The sequence below is a fragment of the Homarus americanus genome, unplaced genomic scaffold (assembly GCF_018991925.1).
Source record: "Homarus americanus isolate GMGI-L3 unplaced genomic scaffold, GMGI_Hamer_2.0 scaffold56009, whole genome shotgun sequence".
NCBI lineage: Eukaryota > Metazoa > Arthropoda > Malacostraca > Decapoda > Nephropidae > Homarus > Homarus americanus.
This window is the reverse complement of record NW_024739542.1, coordinates 3,759,317-3,783,296: the sequence shown is the minus strand read 5'-3', so window position 1 is coordinate 3,783,296 and position 23,980 is coordinate 3,759,317. Positions and strand designations below refer to the sequence as shown.

The window sequence follows — 23,980 nt, the reverse complement described above, 5'->3', positions numbered from 1 at the left end:
ACTATATTTTTATAATAAGTTGTTCTATTTTTGTCAATATATACCAGATGTTATGTATGTATTTTTGGTTACTGAAGAAAACCAGTAAATCTGTATGGTGGCATGGGATGCTACTGTACACGGTCAGGTAACATACAATCATCATCGTCGTCAGGTTTTGACTTCTAGAATGGTTTCCCATTGAAAGAAATTAAAGAAAACGTACCCTGCCACTGCTTATAGCGCTGACCGCTAAGCGTCTCAGGTGGCCCATGTTTACTATTTAAATTGGTAGCATCGTCCTCTGCCATCTTGAGCCACTCCATATTAAGTGTTTATTTCTCATTTTCCACGGTTAATCACGGCTTGGGAATCTTCTCATATACTGGTAAGGCTTAACTGAGGACCATAGTATCTTCAAATACATATTTTTTCATAAATATATTCAATTACCTATGATTATGTTTGTGGTGAAGGTAACGAAAGAGGGCCTTAGTTATTATTACTACAGCTGTACCAGCCGAGGTTGGAGACCTCCGACCGCCTTCTGACCACAATTTCAGTGTGGCTGAAGAGTGATGGGTGTACAGTGTGTGAATGTGTGTTTGTGCGTATGTGGGTGCATATGGAGAAAGGCGCGTGCGAGTGTTGTGAAAAACCAAGAACGGTTGGTGCCCTGTATTTATTTCTTTTATCCATTATTTACAAGAAGTCTGTTATTATTTATTGGTCAAAGTTAAGGACTGGGTGCATGTAGTTAGAGTAGGGATGCATAAATAGAGAGAGAATGGATAAAATTAGGGTCTGGGTGCGTCAGTAGGGTAGGAAAACACGAAGTCATCAGTCAGTATCATTCATATATTTTCTGAGGGGAACCTTGAGAAATCCGTAATAATGCAACTGAAAATAGGGTTATCTGTCTGTCTCTCTGTCTGTCTGTGAAGGTTTGTCCGTCAGTTGGTCTGTCTGTCTGCCTATCTATCTGTCGATCTGTCGTTCTGTCGGTCGATCTGTCGTGCTTATTAATTTGTGTTCATTAGTTACTGCTTTCCATATAAATTACATAACATTTTTTTTGTTTTGCAGGCCTAGCTCAATTTGGAAATGTCAAAGAAAAGGAAGTACAACGAGGCTTACTTATCCTTTGGTTTTACTTTCATCGCTGAACGTGATGGGACACAAAAGCCGCAGTGTTTCCTGTGTGGCAAGGTTCTTGCCAATGGAAGCATGAAGCCAACAAAGCTGAAGGAGCTCGATTTGAGAAAGCTGGAACTTTACCAAAACTTGGATTTGCCCCAACACAAAAGCCTTGTCTTGAAGCATCCTACTAGGTTGCTTATCACATATCCAAGCAAAAGAAGCCACATATGATTGGAGAGATCTTGGTAAAGCCATGTGCCCTGGAAATGGTCGAGCTGGTTTGTGGCTTGGAGCAAAGGAAGGAAATTGCAGCAGTGCCTTTGTCAAATGACGTCATCGACTTTAGAATTGTTGACATTTCTTCTAATATTCTGAAGCAAGTAATGGAAGAATTGGCAGCTACGCCATTTCCGTTCAGCATGCAACTGGATGAAACTACTGACGTCTCTCAGTGCAGCCAGCTCCTGGTTTTCGTCCGTTATATGCATGCTGATGCCCTAAAAATGAATTCCTATTGTGTGAGCACCTTTTGGAAACTACAAAGGCCATCGACATCTTAGAAATGGTGAATAGTTTCTTTGCCAAGCAAAACTTCGACTGGAAGAAAAATCTTGGTACTCTGTGCACAGATGGAGCACCTGCGATGCTTGGCAACACATCTGGTTTTGCTGCTTTGGTGAAGACAGAAGCTCCTCAGGTCATCGTGACCCATTGTTTTCTACATCGGCATGCACTGGCGTCAAAGACTCTGCCAGCAATTCTGAAAGAAGTCTTGTCTACTGGGGTGAAATTCGTCAACTTCATCAGAGCCAGGGCTGTGAACCATCGCGTTTTCAAGAGGTTTTGTCAAGAAATGGGAGCAGAATATGAAGTTCTTCTCTACCACACAGAAGTTCGCTGGCTTTCCAGAGGACAAATTTTGAAGCTCTTGATTGAACTTCGAGCAGAAGTTTCACCTTTTTTGAGAGAAAAAGAAAGCCCACTCTCAGAACAGTTTGACAGTGAGTTCATTCATAGCTTGGCCTACTTGGTGGATATTTTTGGCCATATGAATGAGGTGAATCTTGCGATTCAAGGCCCTGGAGTCCCATTATGGATGCTGCTGAAAGACTGCAAGCTTTTCTGGCCAAGCTGCCACTGTGGAAGAGGAGGTTGGAGGCAGACAACTATGCAAACTTTCCAATGTTAGAGGAAGTGCTTCTGCAGGATGGAATCGAGAGTGACAAGGCCCTGTCAATTTCTCTGTAGGCAGAATTCTTCAGACATCTGGATACTCTGCAGAACTCTTTCAAAAGTTACTTCTGCCCAGGTGACCTTAAAGTTGAAACATGGATTCGTAATCCTTTCCTTGCTGACATAGAGTGTATCAGTGATGAAGACCTTGCCAAAGATGACCTCATTGACCTGAAGACGAAGGAAATGTTACGAAATGAATTCAACTCGAAGAGCCTTGGAGAATTCTGATGTGCGTTGACAGAAGCCTACCCTGGTCTGGTAAAGCGAGCTATGGGTGCTCTGATTCCGTTTGCTACTACATACCTTTGTGAGTCAGGGTTTTCAGCACTTGCTTCTATCAAAACGAAAAGTCGAAATCGATTGGATGTCAAAGATGACATGCATGTTACCTTGTCAAAGACCACTCCACAGTTTCATCTTCTTATTCAAGCCAAACAACAACAACCTTCTCATTGAAATGAACTTTTGAGCAGAATTAAAGTTTTGTTTTGTTTAATTTGCACAAGATGATTGTATTTCATTTTTGTATGGAGTGGCCATTAATTTTTGCATAAAAAAGCGTGTAACACAATTCTTTGTTAAGATTGTTTACTTTATTCATACTTTGTGTATGTCATACACTGTATGAGGCAATGAATTTTCAATAAAATAAAGTATATTCATTGCATGCAAAGTTGTGTTTGTGTGCTTGTGTGCATTTTTCTAGGGAGGGGGTCCATAGCTTTCACCAGATTCTCAAAGGGGTCCGTGACTCAAAAAAGGTTAAGAACCACCGATTTAGAATATCTTCTCTAATGCTATGAGCCTCAACTTTTCGTGTTCGTCTTTCGTGGGGACTCTGTGGAAGGCTTTGCTAAAGTCGAGATATACCACATCATAAACATGGCTTATGTCGGCAAGAAGAGGAAGGGAGGGTGTAACTGTAAGGTCAACCGCTAGCTGAGAATGTTATCAGTCTTGTAGTACTATACACAGGTCCGTCCTTTAGGGGGGGGCGAACAGGGGCGACCGCCCAGGGCCCCTAGCGTGTGGAGGCCCCGCAGGGCCCAGCACTAGACCCAGTGACCTTAACTCATGAGACATAAAGGCAAGCATGAACTTAGCATGCTTCCCTGTTGGGTGCTGTAAACGCTTCTGCGCTTCACCTTACACAAGGATGTAGGGGAGTGCCCAATAAAAAAGAAAAAAAGTTTGTCTCACGCCTTCCAAGATCATGTTATGGTAAGTTAGGTTAAGTTAGGTAAGGTAGGATTAAGTTATAGGTTAGGTTAAGTTATGAAAGGTTAAGTTAGGTTGTTAGGTTAGATTAAAATAGGTTATCAGGTGAAATAAACTGGGGTGTCTAATCTTCACGTAATTTCACCTTCCAATAGGTCATGCATTCTAGGTGATCATAAAATGATTCTGTATTCAACAAGACTTAATAATGCCTTTTCAGTACATATCTAAACATATGTCGGTTTAATAAGACTTCTCTTGTCTGAATGTATACTGTTAAATTTATCATCACCCTCTACCTAAACCTGTGTACCAGTGTTGATATTTCTGAATAAATTTCTACAGTCTGATTTACTTGTCACTCTGTACACCTGACACTACGTAGTAACGATCGCCGCCACATTAAATCCTAAAATAAATTCCAATGTACAAAAATCCCACCACAAAAATCCCCTCAGATAAAATCCCTTCATATAAAAACGACGTCAATATTATAATGGATTAAGCCTGAAGATCCATCACACGAACGCAAGTTAACAAGAAATATATAGATATGAGTGAAAGAAATTAACCTGGTGTATTTGTATTTACAGTTAGTTTATTTTTAACATTATATACAATACTCTTTTTTAGGTTTATATCTGGGAACTCTAAATCAAGCTTATGTAAATTAAAGTAGAATTTGGGATCCAAACACATTAAACTTCCTTATCTCCTAATCAGTAACTCATATCTGTGTCCTCACTGAACGTTACAAGCTTTGATTAACACACTTATAAACGGAAACAGATTCAGTCATAACGTAATTGTTTATTATTGTGAGGTGGATTGTTACCGTACTATGGCTATAAGTGTAACAATGAACTACAGTAAATATAATGTGTTTGTTATGCAAACATTGGTTATAAATACGAAGAAAAATGCAACAAGTGTAATCTTAATTGTTCGCCCGTATTATTAAACAACATCTCATAATTTATAACTGTTGATAAACTTGTGTAATTCCCATCTTTGTTACGCGTTTAAAATACTTTAGCTGTTGAAGAGTAGTAAAGGCATTAAAAAGTTCACTTAGAGTTCACAGTTCACATTGGTGATATATTTGATCAGGGTTTGGTGGTCATGGTTATCCTTGGGCTGAACTTGTTGGAATTTGGTCCAGTGTGATTTTGTCTTGTGGAGTATTGTTGGATTCTATTCTGTGGATAGTTTGTTTGGGTAATCTTTGTCATCTGAGATTTTGGCTATTGGGAATTAGTGCCATTACTATAAATAACATTGATAATAAATGTTACCAATGAAGCCCTCACAGCTGTGTACAACCATTCCCATATGGCGTCGTGTTGTCCTTGATAAACAGGAAAAAGTGGACGGGTAACCTGCCAGTGTGACTCCACCTTAAGGCCATCTGTAGGGTAAATAAACCGCTACACCTGTAACATACCACACAGGTGGGCGTTTCAGACCCCAACTCAGGGTGTCTTTAAAGGTCAGTTACATTCATAAAAATTAAACATCTAACTAAATGTAGAGTAGAAGCAGTGATCGTGTTACACAACCCACGGCAGGAAGCAGCACTATCAAGTGTTCTGGGGAACTCTTTTTATTATTATATGTTATGTTTCAAGGTGAAATACAACGCCCAGCATGGTTATGTACCTGCCTCTAAGAAACTGAATAAAAAGTTGGGATATTTACACCCAGCGCAGATATTTTTGTTTCCCTATTAAGTAAAGGATATATTATATACACTGTTTCATAAGAACATAAGAAAATAAGGAGTCTGCAATAGGCCGGTTGGCCTGTGCATGGCAGCTCCTGTCAAGAGTTACTACCACTCTCTATCATCCATGAATCTATCCAGCCTCCTTTTGAAACTTTCCAGCGTTCCAGCACTTACTACAAAGTTGCTAAGCTTGTTCCACTCGTCCACCACCCTATTTGTGAACCAGTTTCTTCCTATCTCCCTCCTAAACCTATACTTATCCAACTTGAATCCGTTGCTCCGAGTCCTATCCTGCTCGGATATTATAAGAACTTTATCTATATCCCCTTTATTGATTCCTTTCACCCACTTAAATACTTCTATCATATCTCCCCCTCACTCTTCGTCTTTCTAGGGAATGCAAGTTAAGTTTCTTTAACCTATCCTGATATGGAAGGTTTCTAAGTCCCGGAATCATTTTTGTCATTCTTCGCTGCACCGACTCTAGTGAATTTATATCCATTCTATAATAGGGGCACCAGAACTGAACCGCATAATCGAGGTGCGGCCTGGCTAGCGCAAGATATAGTTGCAATAAGACCTCTGCACTCTTGTTACTTACACTTCTAGATATAAAACCCAATACTCTGTTTGCCTTATTTCGTACATTAACGCACTGTTTTCTAGGCCGTAGGTCCGGGCTTACAAGTACCCCAAGGTCTCTTTCACAAGTCGACTTCTCTAGGTTGATGTTGTTAAGGCTGTATACATTATCAGTATTTGTTTTTCCAATATTAAGTACGCTGCATTTGCTGGTGTTGAATTTCATTTGCCATTTTTCAGACCACCCCTGCAGTTTATTTAGATCCTCCTGTAATGCATTTGCATCCTGCCCTGAATTAATCTGCCGCCCTATTTTGGTGTCATCCGCAAACTTGCTTATGTCACTGCTGATCCCAGTATCTAGATCGCTTTTGTAGATTATGAACAAGAGTGGGCCTAGTACTGACCCCTGGGGAACCCCACTGGTTACACGGCCCCACTCAGATTTAACACCATCTACGCTGACCCTCTGCGTTCTATCGGTGAGCCATGATTTTATCCAATTTAAAACTTTCCTCTCGATACCATGAGCCTTAATTTTTCTCAGAAGCCTCTGATGCGGTACTCTGTCAAATGCTTTGCTAAAGTCTAAGTAAATAACATCGTAATTTTCGTCATTATCTACTACCTCGAAGACTTTCCTAAAAAACGTCAGCAGATTTGTTAGACAAGATTTTCCTTTTGTAAACCTATGTTGAGAGTCGTAGATTAATTTGCTTTTCTCTAGATGCGATCGGATGCTGTCTGCTATAATTGATTCAAGAAATTTCCCCACTACTGACGTCAAACTGATCGGCCAGTAATTTGACGCTGATGCTCTGTCTCCCTTTTTGAATATGGGTACTACATTTGCCTGTTTCCACAAGTCTGGCACAACTCCGGTGTCTAATGATTTTGTAAATAAGTTTACGAGGGGTCCGCTAATCTGTTCCTTACACTCTTTCAAGACTCGAGGGAAAATTTCATCCGGCTCTGGGGATTTTGTTTTCTTTAGTTTATTTATATTCTTAAGAACATCCTCTTTTCTGATAGTGATATTCTTTAATTTCTCTTCTTCCTTTCCCTTAAATATCAGTTCCACCTCTGGAATTTCATCGCAAATTTCTTCTGTGAAAACTGATAAGAAGTAGCTGTTCAATGCTTTGCTTATTTCTTCACTGCCATTTATCACTTCTCCCCTCCCTGACTTTAAAGGCCCAACTTTGTCCTTGACCTTTGTCCTATATACCTGGAAAAATCCCTTGGGATTCGCCTTGGATTCTCTTGCTATTTTGATTTCATAGTCTCTCTTTGCTTTCCTTACATTTTTCTTAACATTCCTAGATAGTTCATTATACCTGTTTCTGAGCTGCTCCTCCCCTCCCTTTAATTTCTTATATATTCCTTTCTTTATTCCTATGTCATGTTTAAGTTTTCTGGTCATCCACCTTGGCTCATTCTTATTTGACCTAATTTTTCTGTATGGTATATTTTGTTCTTGTGCTTTATGTAGTATACTAGTGAATATATTATAGTCATGACAAATTGTTGTGTCATCTATGACCTCACCCCTTCCTACTGGGGACTGACGTGACTGTTCCCAGGTGGCCTCACCTAGGTACCTTCTTAACCCCTGATAATCCGCCAACCGAAAGTTTGGGACTCTGACCATATTGTCATTGTTTTTCGTTTCCCAATTTAGGGTGAACCTGATTTCTCTGTGATCACTGTTACCTAGTTCTTCACCTACTGTGATATCTCTGATAAAATGTTCTTTATTTGTTAATACTAGGTCTAATATATTGTATGTGGTGGTACCACGAGGTCTGTAGTGTACTCGCTGTTATATGTGATGTAATTATGGGCTGTAAGCTTTGGTCTGACAATCAATCATTACAACAAGACCTTAGTTGTTGTAGTGTAGTAATACATTATAACATCAACACACGCCGTGGTATCTCAGGAAGGACACTTACAGTACATTCACTGACCGAACCGCAAGATAAATTCAGCGCCCAAAGGAAAATTCCACTAACCACATTCCACTGACGAAATACCCTTCATTATTGTTTACCCTAGGACAAATTCTCTCCATTAAAATTACAGTGAAGAAGGTTGGGGTAGGTTAGGTAGGTTGGGGTAGATTAGGTTTGGGTTGGGTTGGGTTGGGGTCGGTTAGGTTAAGTTAAGTTAAAGTTATTTAAGAACATAAGAAAATAAGGAGTCTGCAATAGGCCGGTTGGCCTGTGCATGGCAGCTCCTGTCGAGAGTTACTACCACTCTATCATCCATGAATCTATCTAGCCTCCTTTTGAAACTTTCCAGAGTTGCCGCACTTACTACAAAGTTGCTAAGCTTGTTCCACTCGTCCACCACCCTATTTGTGAACCAGTTTCTTCCTATCTCCCTCCTAAACCTAAACTTATCCAACTTGAATCCGTTGCTCCGAGTCCTATCCTGCTCGGATATTATAAGAACTTTATCTATATCCCCTTTATTGATTCCTTTCACCCACTTAAATACTTCTATCATATCTCCCCGCACTCTTCGTCTTTCTAGGGAATGCAAGTGGTGGTGGAAATTTTTTCTACACCGATTACTCTGTTGGAGGTGACTGGTCAAATCTGCGACAGGACACCGGGCAATACTAACCTAACCTAACCTAAACTACTCTAACATATTATTTCGTCTTGGTCTTTAAGATAAAATAATAACGCCGGTGAAAGCTGAATTCAATTATACAAAAGAATGTGACGATATCGCGTGAAATACCGATCTCCTTGTCTCGACTATAAGGCCGGTGTTGTAGAGGAGTTGGGGAGGGGCCAGGTTGGATGGCCATTATCTCACTCTCGGTTGCTGGAGTCTGGAGAAAACATCTATAGACAACCTGATCCATGAAGCGAATAACAAAAATTATTTGTAAACGTTCAGCAACAGAACACATTAAAAACAATCCTCGATCTTTACACGAAGAAATGATCAATCTAGATAGTTTCATTCCCAACAACGAACACAATACATTAATGAACTACTGTGCAGCCAAAAGCCACACGTCTTCCTCGGTAAACAAGAAAATCAACATTAACGAAAACCAAAACAAGACACCCACTGACTGCCACCCTCTTTCACCATAATAGGTACAGACAGCCATCACAAACTTCTCCGTGCTGGACCAACATGACAAGAGAGTGACATAGTTCATCATCTCAACACGACACCTCACTCATCCCGGGAATTTCTACCCTAAGGGCACAAAAAGAAAGAAAGAAAAAAAACCCCGCACCACAGCCCACCATTTCTTCCTTCCATACACACTCGGTAATATCTGGCCCACACCTCAAAACATTACTCACACAGACTTAACACACTTCTATCGACATCTCAGAACACTACTCCCACACACTCAACACTCTCCCACGAGACCACTCGAACAGAATCATACATAAACACATACACAACAACTGACCAATCTCCTCCCTCCAAAGACTCCGACCAAACAGGATACTGAATACAACCCCACCAGATATCTACGCCTCAGAAACCATTCTCCCTGGAAACATGGGAGTACATTGTGGTCACCAATCTTCCCTAAATCAATACCAACACATTATCTGACCCATCTACCCTCCTCTCCCCCCCAAACACAAACATGGTCATTCTAGTACAGTATCTCACAAACCCTTTGGGGGGCGAACTAAAAATATCTACAAATGCATAAAGCCTTCCTGATGAAACAAAACTTCCCTCCATGGCAAGACTTGTGTAATGCCTCCAAGTGACTCACCATAGTAAACTGGGCTCATGTGGACCCAGGCTAAACTGTTGAGGATCTCGGGGTAGGCTTGTAGCTCCAGAGGTACACAGCCCGCCGGCACATGGACAGACCCTAGTAATTACGAAACGAAAGCGGGCAGATGGGACTTGAAAGCACTGGAAGGCAACCAACCCACTAGGGAGAGAGTAATTGCGACGTCAGTACCCACCACTGGCTTGTGGGTACATTGGAGAGTGAAACGACCACGAAAGGAAAACCTCTACTGTAAGATCAACCCAATAATTGGGTCAGCAGGGGCAGTGCCATGCAACATGAAAAGGGGATTGACACCAGTATTGCGTTAAGGTTAATGTACACAACAAGGAAGTATAGCATACTGGGTGACCTACATGCTGGGATGCAGACACCAGTGAAAAGTAGGCTAAGACCTTCAATGTCGACAGCCTCACTCAACTGGAGGGTCGACGGCTGGTTTGTGAATGAAGTTTGTCGAGACAATAGAGAGAAGTTTAGAGGGGCATACCTACCAAAGAACCATGAGAGAAGGGAGAGAAGAGTAGAATTTGGGATGAATATGGCAAAATATATTAAATGGGATTACTATATATATGAATTAAGAAACATATAAAGAAGTGATTCCGGTAGGAAGGATAACTGGCGTGCGGGTATCGATCACAGGACGTTTGTTTACATATCGTCAAGGTAAAGCGCCACAGTTTGGAAGATCACGGAGAAGGGGGGAGGGGATTTAGAGATAAAGTGGAGGAAGTCATTAAGGACGTTTGTTTACATATCGTCAAGGTAAAGCGCCACAGTTTGGAAGATCACGGAGAAGGGGGGAGGGGATTTAGAGATAAAGTGGAGGAAGTCATTAAGAGGAGAGAACTGGAGACGTATTGACAGCCGCAGGAGTAGGAATGTTCATGTGTTTCTGTGATAGACTATACTAGCGAGTTAGTCAGTATATAGGCCTTGGTGGAGGTACTGTCAAGGGATGGTTTGGTAATAGTAACATAAGGTGTCTCATACACGTGGCAATAGCAGGATTGATATTGGTTTGCTGACTGATAAAAGCAGCCAGCGATAGGAGGGTTCCATGAGGTAATATATTATACAACGTTTCACCAATGCCAAGAGAGTTAATTGTGAGTGTGGTTTTGAGATCGGTAAATAATTATCTAACAGCCATACCACTAAAGTGACGAAACAAACACGACTGATCAAATTTCTAAGTCAGTTTTCTTTATTCATAGAAACACACACATACGCACACTTCTTTATCCACTATACACGGAAGTATGATCGGAAATAATAAGACCAGTTTATCATTAACCAATACTGTAGTTAGGCCAACAATGGAAACTTGATATATGTAAACAACCTTGATGGAGATGTGACGCCAACCTGAACTTTGCGGCCATGATCTATCTCTTAGCGACTCCATGTAAACACAGACCATTGTCATACTTGAGTTACCCCCTTTCGCTTCCGTATCCACAAGTTCCGCCTCCCGCTCCACCCATCCTCAAGTTCCCCCACCCGCTCCACAAGTTCCCCCTCCAGCTCCACCCATCCTCAAGTTCCCCCACCCGCTCCACAAGTCCCCCCTCCACCTCCACCCATCCACAAGTTCCCCCTACCCCATCGAAGAGTTCCTCCTCCAGCTCCGACCTTACGCCCCTCACTAACGGAACTACAACAACGCTCGAGCCAGCAGACATGTTACGTCAAGACTAACGGAGCCAGTTCATGGAGATCGCGTGGTATCGTTTTTTTTTCATCTTTTTTCTTCTTTTAACTTTCAGGAGTGTTGGACCTGACTCATTTTCCGGCCATTTTCAGGTTTTGTACCAACGGGTGTTCTGTCTACCCCGTGTATGTGTGTGTGTGTGATACTGGCAGAGGTCTTCCTACGTGTATAAATAAGTACATGGTGACTTTTTTCTTGTCATAGTTCAGGTTAGGTTAGATTGGATAAGATTTTTGATAACCTAAAAAGCTGAGCTAGAGTTACAAGACGTAACCTGACGTACCTGGCGCTCCTCTCGGAGTATAGAGACAGGTTAAAGCATCTTAATTTGCACTCCCTCGAGAGACGTAGAGCGAGGGGCGACCTGATAGAGGTGTATAAGTGGAAGGCAGGGCTAAACAAAGAGGACATTACAAAGGTACTCAAACTATCCAACCAGGAGCGAACTCGTAACAATGGTTTTAAATTAGACAAATTTAGATTTAGGCGTGAAATAGGTAAACACTGGTTTGGAAACAGAGTAGTGGATGAATGGAACAAGTTACCAAATATCATCATTAACTCGAATACGCTGAATAGCTTCAAACATAGGTTGGATGCTTATATGAGCAACAGGGGTTGGGTGTAAACGGGACTGCCCAGTATGGGCCAATAGGCCCGCTGCAGTTTCCTCCATTCTAATGTTCTTATGTTCTTATTTATAGACCCCGGCCCTGCCCTGGCAACCCGGACCCTATATCACAGGTACGTGACCTTGATTCATCCAGACACACCCACTGTTGTCTGAGAGAGAGAGAGAGCACCCATGACTTGGCTTCACCTCAGACATGCCAAGTCTTCCTCAAGGTGAGTTACTTCTTCCTGATTTACCAGGTGAGTGGGAAGGGTGGGGGGCGACATGTGGGAGTGGGGGGGGGGTGACATTTGGGTGGACAGACACAAATTGGGGGGTAAACATTTAACAGCTATTTAAGAATCTATATTAGTTGTTCGTCCTGTGAATTAAAGTATGTACTATATACCACCTCTTTACACACACGGATTCCCACCTCTGTCATTTTTATTTCCCAAATTTCTGCTATTCACATTATAAACATTTCGGATCTAGCACCTCAGTTTATTTTACCAGATGATTAAACGCCCTAATGCAACCTTGGGAGATTAGGTTAGGGGTTAGGTTAGAATACGTTAGATTAGAATAGTTGATTAGGTCAGGTTGTTATATTACATTAGTTTAAGTTAGGTTAGGTTAGACTAGACTAGGTTAGGTTAGGTTAGGTTGTGTCATCCTCATTCCTAGAATGAAAAGAAAATTAAGAACCACTAAACAGTATAACTATGTTGACGATACTTAACAATTTCTCGCTCTCTGTCATGACGAGTTAAAGCTGTTGGTGCGACATACCTTCACAGCTGACACGTATACATACAGGTAAAGTACTGTAGTTATTATCCTCTGGGTGTATTTGATCATGAACTATTAAGTACTGTACTCACATGTCGTCGTCCTCTTCACGTCTGTTACTCATGGCTGTGCTGGTCTAGGAGTCGCCTTCACACACTGCAACCAAACAAGAATTTTTAGAAAACACGGAAAAGACTAGGATGCTTATGCTCTTTATTTAAAGACTACTGTACATGCCACTAATTGCTAATTCATAAAAAAATGGCATGTTATATTATTGTAGAACCATAGATGAACGTGAAACTTAACGTAGCCTAATTTATTATGCAAAAATAGACGGATGGATACACAAACAGAGATATAATGACAAATAGATATAGATTTATTGTAGATATATTTATTTAGCAAAATCGTCATTTAAGTTTACACTGATTCAGTGTACACACACACACATCTACAGTATATGCCCACCTGGGTCCGGTGTTTGGAAATAACAATGTACAGCATTTTCGGTTCGGTTGGTGTTTCTGATGTTGAGTTGCACCTGCAGTTATCAGAGTTATTATCAAGGATAAGTACTTGTCCTTGGTTATTATTGGCAGCAACTCACACTTAGAATGACCAACCGAACCGAAACTGCTGTACATGGTGTTCATTTCCAAACACTGAACCCAGGTGGATAAAAAGCATCTTTTCTTTTGTGTACATAGACAGTCAAGGCTTACAGTGCACATAAACAGTGCGGGTTGCGTTAGATCCTGTTAGATTAGGCGAGGAAACATCCACACCATGGGAAAAAAAGTGATGAAAGCACAGAGGTTTATGGAAAGAAATCTGAACACCAGATCAACATCCCAGTTTGAAAATTGGAGTAAAAACATCTGGAGCCGAAACATCAGGGCGCGAGAATCTTCGTTATGGCTGGACTTACCTGTACCACATGCACATCAAATACAAGTGTGATACCTCCGTGTATCTGACAATGGAGCCATGATGCTTACTTACACAAAAACACACACGTATTAACACATATCATAACAATAAAGCATGAAATTCCAGATATAAAAGCAAAAAAAATATTATCATTGTTTAATTACGTCAAAATTAGTGAGTAAGATTAAGAGTGTGGGAAGCTGTAAACATTCTCTCATATAGCTCGTCCATGTGACAGGATGGATGCACAGCACATATCGTAAATATTTAGTTAACACTTTCACACACAGATCACCATTAAGTATGACCATGGCGGGAACGTAAATTACTGAGAGTCCTTGAGTATGCCCATGACAGGAATATAAATTACTGACAGTAGAGTCAACTTGAGTAAGACTATGACAGGAATAACCTAAATTACCAACAACAGACAGTCGACTAACCTGAATAGAACAACGTCACTATATAAGAGTGTAACAAAGTTTATCCTAGAACTCCTCTGATATTTCCTCGTCACACCAAATCAGGAAAGTAAACAAGATTTTAAAGGTGTCTCTATGTTTGTCTTTAATACCCGAGTAATATAAGAATACACAGCTTAAGGAACTACTTCGTGTCAATATTACACAGTGTCTACTCCTTCATTCACCCGACATAGTACTGTAGATGATATGGGGTCCGACTAATTACCCAAATGTACCCAAATGTAGCCGCAATGAAGTCAAATAATGGTCCTACATGAATAAATCGGGTTACCAATCACTTCTCGACTAGTATTTGGTGTCACGAAGTCACAAAAAATTGGTAAACTTAATTTAATCTGAATTAATAGATCAAGTGCATGTACTTAACCTAACCTAACCTAACCTAACACAACACAACTCAGATTAAAGTGAGTTTTCCAATTTTTTGTGACTTTGTGACACCAAATACTAGTCGCGAAGTGATTAGCAGTCCGATTTATTCATGTAGGACCATTATTTGACTTCATTTAGCGTCAGGGTACGTCATCAGGTGAAATAAGCGGATAGGGAGTTCTAATCTTCATGAGATCCAAAACATATTCGAGGGATATCACTCATACTTGAAAATAAAGACAGGAAAATTATCCTAAATCATCATGTGACAAGCGGGGTACAACGGGGCAGTGTATTGGGCCCGTTGTTGTTTGTTTCGTAAACGACATGCCGGAAACTATACACCCCTTCTTATACACTCCTTATACACTATACATTCCTTCTTTGTTCAACTCAGTGGTTGTTCAGTCCTTTCTTAAAAGGTTAACACATTTGAACACATTTTTGTTGCTATTTTACTTATCTTGAGTAACGTCATTCTGAAGCAAGTGTAATTTACATTCTGTTTACATTAAACAACTGACGCTTGAGACCCGAGTTCTTTCATTACTTGTTGCTGAAACATTACCAGTCGACCTAGTAATGTTATTAAGTATACTGAATGTGCACTGGAGCTGAATCTTTGTGAAACTGCTAATGATGAAGGCCAATTCTTTATATATATAATGCTTTTAGGTATTTTCCTCTCTACTGAACAGGGTGAATAGTCAGTTCCGCTCTTCACTTGCTGGTAATACACAACTTATAAAGGTTTTTGCCACAAGTTTCATAACGTTTTCGACATGGAAGAGAAAACGTAATACACCGTAGTACTATTGGAGAAAATGCTGAATGTTGTGGGGGTAACTCACGCTATTCTAATCCGGTTTTCACGGCACAGGTTCAAAACCTATAATACATTATAATACTTAAATAAAGAAGAACAAATCCTTAGTCATAATTTACATGACTATTAGAACGATTTAGATATATTTCCAAACTGAGCATCAATTCCTCTCTTGGGGTTCTGTATTACTGATATCAGCTACAGGCTTCCTTTCTCGCCTGCAGAGATAATTTTTAATTAATTATTTCACAACAGCGGTCTGTTCTTTGCTTTTAACTTTATTGCCCGGTATTAGATTCATGGGGGAACTGGAGTACACAGAGGCGACCTGTCACACTGGATAACACCCATCATACGTGTTGAGCTAGAACCCATGACACAATGCTAGGTGCGCGCATCACCACTCTACCACCTTTACTGTACATACTAGTTTGATTTCGTTTCATTCATGAAATGGTATACTACACTGAACTAATACAAAATAGTACTGTACATTTTATGATTTTCATGTATTGTTTTAAATAAAAAATATTTTTTTGAAATGTTACGATACTGATTAATTTATACCAGCACTGGTAATTTAAATAAAGACACGCATGTCATTATTGATTAAATGTCTTTGTTTGCACAAATATTTAAAAAAAAATCCGGTTAAAATTCGAAAATCCCTCTGTTTGTTTTGCTTTAATTCTCCACGAGTTACTAGAATACCGAAGGTCCTGATAAATATCTCTGTTTTTGTCGTTTGGATTTGCTGGCCGTCAACACCTGTCATTACGGCCATCTCTCGACTCCAAAAACAAACAGTTGACTTCTATAAAACAGATTTTGCAAGCTGCACAATAAATACAATAATGAATAAACTTCGGACGCCTGGTTGACCACGACGATAATTCCAGAACATACCATGGATTGGAGGCAGACACTGCCCTAAGCCCTCAACAATCAATTTGAAACGGCAGAGAACCTGCCGACTCTTAATATTTTAAAATATACGGGATTTACTATCTATGGTCAGTGTATGATATTTTCAAACCTCTACATCGACATTTAAATTAACAGTTATGCCAATATTAATCACATTTGCATGCATTGTGATAGGTCACCTTTTAATTGGAGAGTTGGTTAGAATGCTAAATTTTCAATGGGTACTCAGCTAAAAAGTCACGTGCAAATGAAAAAGTATTTATATAAAAGTACTAAATATAACAATTTGATAATTATTGGAATTTCTTGGATTATAAACAAGTAAATGAACCAAAACCTTTATGAGTGAGCGTGGATGTACGAGATTGTCCAGTGTCGCGTCCGCTGGTTGAGGGCGCTGCGTTGTGAGGGGTAGCAAACCTTCCAGCTATCTGCTTCCACTCGAGTTTGAGGTGACGTCAAGGGCAGGCGCAAACAATGCCCAGGAAAAATTGCATCATTCCAGTTGAACAAATATGTTTCGTGGAAACAAATATGTTTCGTGGAATAGCACAAGGATATGCGTCTTTACTACACATGGTCATTTAATATATGATTTTTCGGGACTGAAAAAACGCATCGGCGTATACGTTGTGTTAGCGCCACCGTGGTTATCACATTACTGACGTTCAACACGACTCACGACTTGGCTAACTTACACTAAGAAGAAATTTTCTACCCCGTATTTTCTTTTAATTTCCACTAGCAATGAGGACAGGGAGAAAGTAATGTCATGACTTTTCAAGGGCAGACAGGTCACGGATACTGAGGAGTGAGGATTCGGTCGATATTGTTCGGTTCGTGTGTGTTTCTCGTTGCCAGTGCTCGGCTAGCCAACATTGTTCCATTTGTTTAGCATTTATCAGAACTTTTTTTATTGTGCATTAATGATTAATTCTCAGATTAATTAACTGGTTCTTGCTTCCTCGGTTATTAATAACCAGCAAGATACACATTTATATAAATATTTAAATAAACTCAATAAATATATGCATACACAAATGTACCGTATCCATAAAAAACTTATGTAAACTTGTATACGAGAATGTGTGTTTATTCACAAAGACATGCACGAAAGCTCAGGTTTAAACAATTTACCTACACAATCAAAACAAGTTCATTTTGAGTAATACACAAGGGTTTCGGTGATGTACACACATGAACATAACACCAACCTTCTTCATGTATTAAACCAACAAACAACCTCAAACAAACGTGTCATAGGAACACTACCCACACACACACGCCATCAACACTAAAGACTTAAACCCCAACAAGGCGATGGCTGTAGAAAGAAAACTGTTAACGCCACTACACGCCAATAATACAGCCTGCATGCTTACCGCCATTCAACAGTTCACTGGTATTTCATTATCATATCACCACACACACACACACGTCACTATCAGCGGAAACACCTTACCTAACACGACGTTCAAGGTCGCATGCGCACATGAGAGTTGATAGTCATCCAAGTCGTGTTAAAATATATTTCATGACACAAAAGGTTGGTTGTATATTGATGTGTGCGTAAATATATCTGGTATCATCTTTGAGTCTGAGATGTGTGTATATTTACCCTCGTTTGAATTATTAAAATGTTTAACTCACTCTGGCATGATAAATTACTGTACCGAGAGAACGTGGCTTTAAAGAACATTCTCGTAAACTCTCCCAGCTGCAATAGATGGATAGATAGATAGGTAGATATTTAGTAAAATCATCAAGTTTACACTGATTCGGCATGTAAAAATACATAGACAGTGGAGGTATACAAACAATAGTAAACAGTGGAAAATCCTCTCACAGAGCAACACGTTGGTGCCTTGGTGTGTTGTTTGCAGTGGGCGGGCTGATCACGGAAGCATGACGCAACTCTTGGAATGTGACATTTTTACGAAACACGTCCAGCAGGTGATGAACTTAAGCGTTGGCTTGTGACATCTGTTTACCGAAAAATGTAGTTTCAGTTCTGTTTCTAGGCAGACTACCATAAAATATACAGTCAGTTAGTCCGCAATGATCGATATACTGTATTTGGAGATTTCGATTTCGCAAAAAAAGCTTTAAGGTCAGTCAGACAGACAGACAACCTTATTCAAATTAAATTTTCGTGGTGGGGAGACAGTTCCATAAAACATTATATCTCAAATTTGTTAATACTTTGGAACTGATTGTTGGTACATAGCGAGATAAAGGAAATAGTGTTTGACAAAAAAACTTTTATGAACGTTTAGAATACTATAAATGACATACAGTTCTTAAGAAATTAATTCACACAAAACAATGTTATCTTATCTATAATAACGTTGTAAAGTGTTATGTTTGATTTACATTGTTAAAATGGGGTATACTGAAGAATTAATTGACAAATAATTTAGTCATGAACATTTATCAGCACGGTTGGGTGCAGGTGCAGGCAATACATTGTTTCTGCTCGTTATCCTCCGAGCCACGTCAAATCTTATAAACTTAGAATTTATTATTTTCAGATTGTTTGTAACCTCAAATTGCGTAAATATGTTCATCCTGTTTGGGTCAATATCGTTTCGTTATCAGCAGTTCATTAGCCTGTTAATGAATACTACAGATATCTTGCGAGTGCACTATGTCCATCACTGATTGGTGGCCTATAAAGCTGAACGACCGGGTTGGGAGATGGACTTGGCTGATGTACACTATGATGCCGGGTATGACTTGTAAGAGGCGAAGAGGAGGTAAGAGCACCCGCGCGGAAATGTCCAGTGCTGAGTCCAGGTTACCGGAGCCTTCCACAGTGGTGCCCGAGATCGACGTGAATAGTCATCGCCCGGGCACGGGGATACTTGTTGAATTCTACGACTGCCTCAAGGGAAGCTCTGGAATCACAACATTGTTTCTTGTGTCGGAAGTTGGCGGCTCGTTTCGTCCCACAGGTCAGGCACAAGGAGCTAAACCTTTAGTTTTCTGCCAACTGAAACCAGTGATGCGCAGTTGACCCAGTCCGGTTAGCCATGGGTGTACCATAGCCCAATACATGGATCACCTGAAGAATCTCCACCTCTTATCATTCATTCACTAATTTCCTTAGTGGTATTTTAAAACAATCTAAACAAATATACAAATCCCTCTGTAGCAAAATTGCTGGTGTCTGCAGGTAACACTCGTCTGGTGGGTAGTTCAGGAAATGTAGCAAATGTTATTGAATAAGTTTGGAAGCGAGTGAAGAAGATAATTATGAGTAAATTTGTACAGAAGAAAATTGACGAACATCCGAGAGAAGGAGAGAGATAAAAAAAAGATTGCTTAAATTGCAGACGTAGAGGAGGAAGTGGATCAGTGTTTCAGTATGTGAGGTATACGTTGGAGGTAGAGAATATGAAACCCGGAGATATGTAGGTGGTGGGAGAGAAAGGAGTACTGGACAGAGCGAGGGTCAGAGTTTTCTTGTATAATATAACCATCAGGGCTGGATTCATGAGTGGGCAAAGTGAGCAGCTGCCCAGGGGCCTCCACAATCTTGGGGCCTCCACATATTACAATATTTTATTTATTTGTTTATTCATTTGGATTATTTTTATTTTCATTCTTTAAAATTCATGGGAATTTGTACACTATCAATAAATATACAGTTAATTAAAAATTTCTCAATGTTCTAATTTCCTCAATATAACTGCATATGGCTTCAAAATTCTCCAAAGAAGTGTTCAAATTTCAAAATTTTCCAGTTTACCAATTTTTTGTGACTTTGTGACACCAAATACTAGTCGAGAAGTGATTAGCAGTCCGATTTATTCATCTAGGACCATTATTTGACTTCATTCCGGCTATATTTGGCTACATTTGGGTACATTTGGGTAATTAGTCGGACCCCTCAACGGGGGATTCGAACGCCTGATTGTCAAAGTCACCTTAAAGCTGAAGGGCGGGATGGAAGCTCTTCATTGACTGGCTGAATCTGGCGGGAACCGTCAGAGTCCGGCGCTGATTGGTCGAGCAAGGGGGTGGGGCGAAAACCGCGCCAGAACTTCCCGGTTAGATTCAGCAACAAACTAGTCTTATCAGGGTGCCTGTATGTATAATTTAGATTTTAATGTGACATCATATTAATGATTTTAACATGATCCTTAATACTGTTAATAACTGCCTATTGCACAGACAACGATAAAGAATCAATTCGTAATTTATGTATACTATATGAATGATGTTGACATTTCAGAAAGATGTGTACCGTAGGCCTACTATTACAATGACATATGATATCTAAATGCACATTATTGTCTCTATTACAGTATAGCTGTTTTCAAACATATCGATTGATTGATTAATCTTTTTTCAACAATTGTTTAGTAAGTTTCCTTTCATGGTTGTTGAATAGTTATGTCCCCTCCATCACGGTAGACAACCGCCACGATCTACTGCGATAATAATAATGTTGTATGGTGAATCATCAAGCGATAATATTAGGGAATTTTTAATGGTGTGTCATCGTCGAGAGGTCGATATGAGACCAGTTGGAACTGTCGGGAAGTTGTGTGTGTGTGTCTGTGTGTGGGAGCGGTGGCAGCGTTTTCTTGACTTGTTCTCGACTTCGCTATTGTCCGTTTCGGTGTGAAGTTCAACACAAGGTTATAACACTTCATCATGTGAGTCTCTTGTTAGTTTATACTGGCGGCCATGATACAGTGACGCAACCATTTTGTACAGTAACGTGGCCATGAGTACAGTAACGTGACCATGGGGTACAGTAACGTGACCATGGGGTGCAGTAACGTGGCCATGGGGTACAATGAATATCTTATTCCATACCAATTTTTTCGAAAATTCTATGAACGATAGAATGATCCATACTTGCATACCTACACAACTATGTAACTAACATTGATGGATAAATATTGTGTTGCGTACATTGTATTGTAAAAAAGCCCCAGTACGTCTCACAAAACCGAAAATTCATCGACGGAGAAAGCTGGCGCCAGTATAGCTTCATACATACACGCACACCTACACGTAGTGGATAAAATCGTTACACGTAAGTCTTAGGGAACACTGTCTTATTCTATTTAGAAGGAGTGCAACGAAATTGGGCATTAGGATGACTGAAAATTTAGTTCAAGTTCATGAGCAAAAACGGCTTTTTTTTTTTACATTTATTATCGCTCATTGCTGACATAGACGTCACTTTGGTACCGCAACTACTTTAGCACATTTTGTATTAAGCACACTTGCACAGTGTCCATGACACTTGGGGAAGGAATGACCATCGCTTCTTAAGTCAAAGTTAGCTCGGATTTTCCGTTTTTAAGTAAAAAAAAAGAAGCAAAATTTGAGAATTCGAGCCAAGTTTTGGCGAAAAATTATAAAATTCGAATGAATCACACCAAAACCCACCGGAAAAACCTTGATTTCATCTCAAAATCAGTTTCTGTGCTAACCTAATGGCCATTGTTCAGAATATACATACAGTATTACCTAACCGGTTGATGGAGGGCTCCGCCCCAGAACCCCTTAGCAGAGCTTATATCGAAGCATCCAACCAAACTGCACCTAACCTAACCAAACTAACCAAACCTAACCATGGAGCTATTAATTTATATGTATTTTGATGATCATGGTCGTTTATATATATATATATATATATATATATATATATATATATATATATATATATATATATATATATATATATATATATATATATATATGCTCTCCGTAATACAGTAGTGTCTGGTTCTGTGTGTACGTACGTGTACGTGACCCCACCTCGGGGATGTAAGAATAAAACTCCACTGAGAATCTCGGATATCAACTGCCCGGCTTCGGCAGGCAGATAAGACCGGGTGGTTATATTTTGACCCACATCACGGGTGAATACAGTATTCCTTACCACAAGTCAACTTGACTATCTTGTCCTGTCAGTCTCGCTTACAATATACCATTCACTTTCAACTACTGACCTGTCCCTGTAGGGCCTAGGATATAGAACGTCAATGAGATGTCGATAGAGAGAAGAGTGTCAGTGACCTTGTTAAGAGCCCTTGTACCGCCGGCGACTGGCAAGTGAAGACTGGGCGCTCGCGCACACCCTCTGACACAGCCAAGTTACCGATCGATACTCACGACCGCCTTTCCAGTGTGTTTGTTTGCTTGTGTCCCTTTATATATATATATATATATATATATATATATATATATATATATATATATATATATATATATATATATATATATATATATATATGTATGCATTTATTTTTTTTCCTTATCAATTTCGCCACGTACCAATTGTCGAAAAATTACTTATGACCAAATTTTTAATGAGTGCTGAGTGAACCAAAAGGATGTGACGGTGGGAGTTTGTTACTCTTAGTTGAAGTTGTGAAAAAAGTTTATAGCCTCGAAATCCTGTTTTGGGTGCTGTTGTTCTCATTTGTCATTAGTTAATCGTTCGTTAAGTCTTCCAGTGTTAATATATATTTTACCCATTATTATAATGCCAACTTTATTGTTTTCACCATCGGATATTAGTCTCTCTTTCGCGGCACACACTACTACCACTACTACTTTGCTGTCACTCGGAATCTATTACGATGATACAATGATACAATGATATGAGATATTATGGATGTCACCTTCGTTGGTGAGCTCTGAGGTGACTAGAGGCCGATGCGGGACCAGCAGGGTCGTTCACAGATGTTGCACACGTTGAGGGCTACATCTAGTGCGGGAGGGGGCGGCGGCAGCGTCTTTCCGGTATTGGGACTTGTCTGCCTCGGTATGTAGTCGGGCTAACTCGAAAGTATTGACCTTCTTGTGTGGTGCTCCTCCAAGCGTAACAGTGTAGAGTAATCGTCTCCCAGGTGAGGGGGTCAATTTGGCACTTTTTCAGGTTTGTCTTAAGACTATCCTTATACCTTTTCAGTTGCCCACCAGCATTATGTTTACTATTCATTAGGTGACTGTAAAGTATCTGTTTTGGCAGTCTACTGTCGTCCATGCTGGTAACATGGCCAGTCCAACGTAGTTGTTCATGGATAATGATAGCGTCGATGCTCCCACAGTTGGCGTCAGTGAAAATACTGGCATTTGTTCTCTTGTCTTCCCAACGAACTTGGAGGATGAAACGTAGACTACTTTGGTGAAAGTTTCCAAGTGCCTTGAGGTGCCTCCTGTATGTGACCCATGTCTCGCTGCCATATAGCAGGGTGGAGAGGACCATTGCTCGATATACGTGCAACAACATATATCGAGTTATTTACTGCATATTCCCTATGCCCACGCTAATGTTGCTGTCATTGTACAAGCTGAGAGGCTAAATTAAGCCATTTACTGTAAGGTGTTTTAGATGCACAGAATAGCTAATGCGTTAGCTATTCCGTGTATCTTTTTTTTGTTTATCATGGAATAACCCACCTGGGCACAAGTCAGCGACCTACAGCGGGGCTTGGGTGGGGGGGGGGTAATGACTAATGAGAATAGAAAGAAATTAAAAATATAAAAGGAAAAGGTTATAATATTAATCTACACCACGAAGATGCCGGAAAACCAGCTTTTTTAAGTGAGACATTGTATGAGTATGGAAACACAGAAGAAGGCAGAGCATTCCACAGTTTGGCTGTGTGAGGA

General features: G+C 40.1%; 2 protein-coding genes across 3 annotated transcripts in view; one reads left to right on the top strand and one right to left on the bottom strand.

Annotated features, from left to right (window-relative positions):
• Positions 1 to 22,459, bottom strand: part of LOC121874874 (uridine phosphorylase 1-like) — a 67,555-nt gene extending 45,096 nt beyond the window's left edge. Inside the window, exons 1-2 of one of the 2 annotated variants that reach the window (XM_042379190.1) lie at positions 22,312 to 22,459; positions 12,886 to 12,949 (exon numbers count right to left, since the gene is read on the bottom strand). In XM_042379190.1, coding sequence (XP_042235124.1) covers positions 12,886 to 12,917 — 32 coding nt within the window. In that variant the 5' untranslated portion in view covers positions 12,918 to 12,949; positions 22,312 to 22,459. Of the gene's footprint in view, positions 1 to 12,885; positions 12,950 to 16,673; positions 16,831 to 22,311 lie in introns of those variants that run through there. The other variant, XM_042379191.1, reaches the window with a different exon arrangement.
• Positions 12,099 to 23,980, top strand: part of LOC121874873 (zinc finger protein ZPR1-like) — a 44,330-nt gene continuing 32,448 nt past the window's right edge. The window contains exon 1 of the mRNA XM_042379187.1: positions 12,099 to 12,132. The gene's annotated coding sequence lies outside the window, so the exon portion shown is untranslated. The remainder of the gene's footprint in view (positions 12,133 to 23,980) is intronic.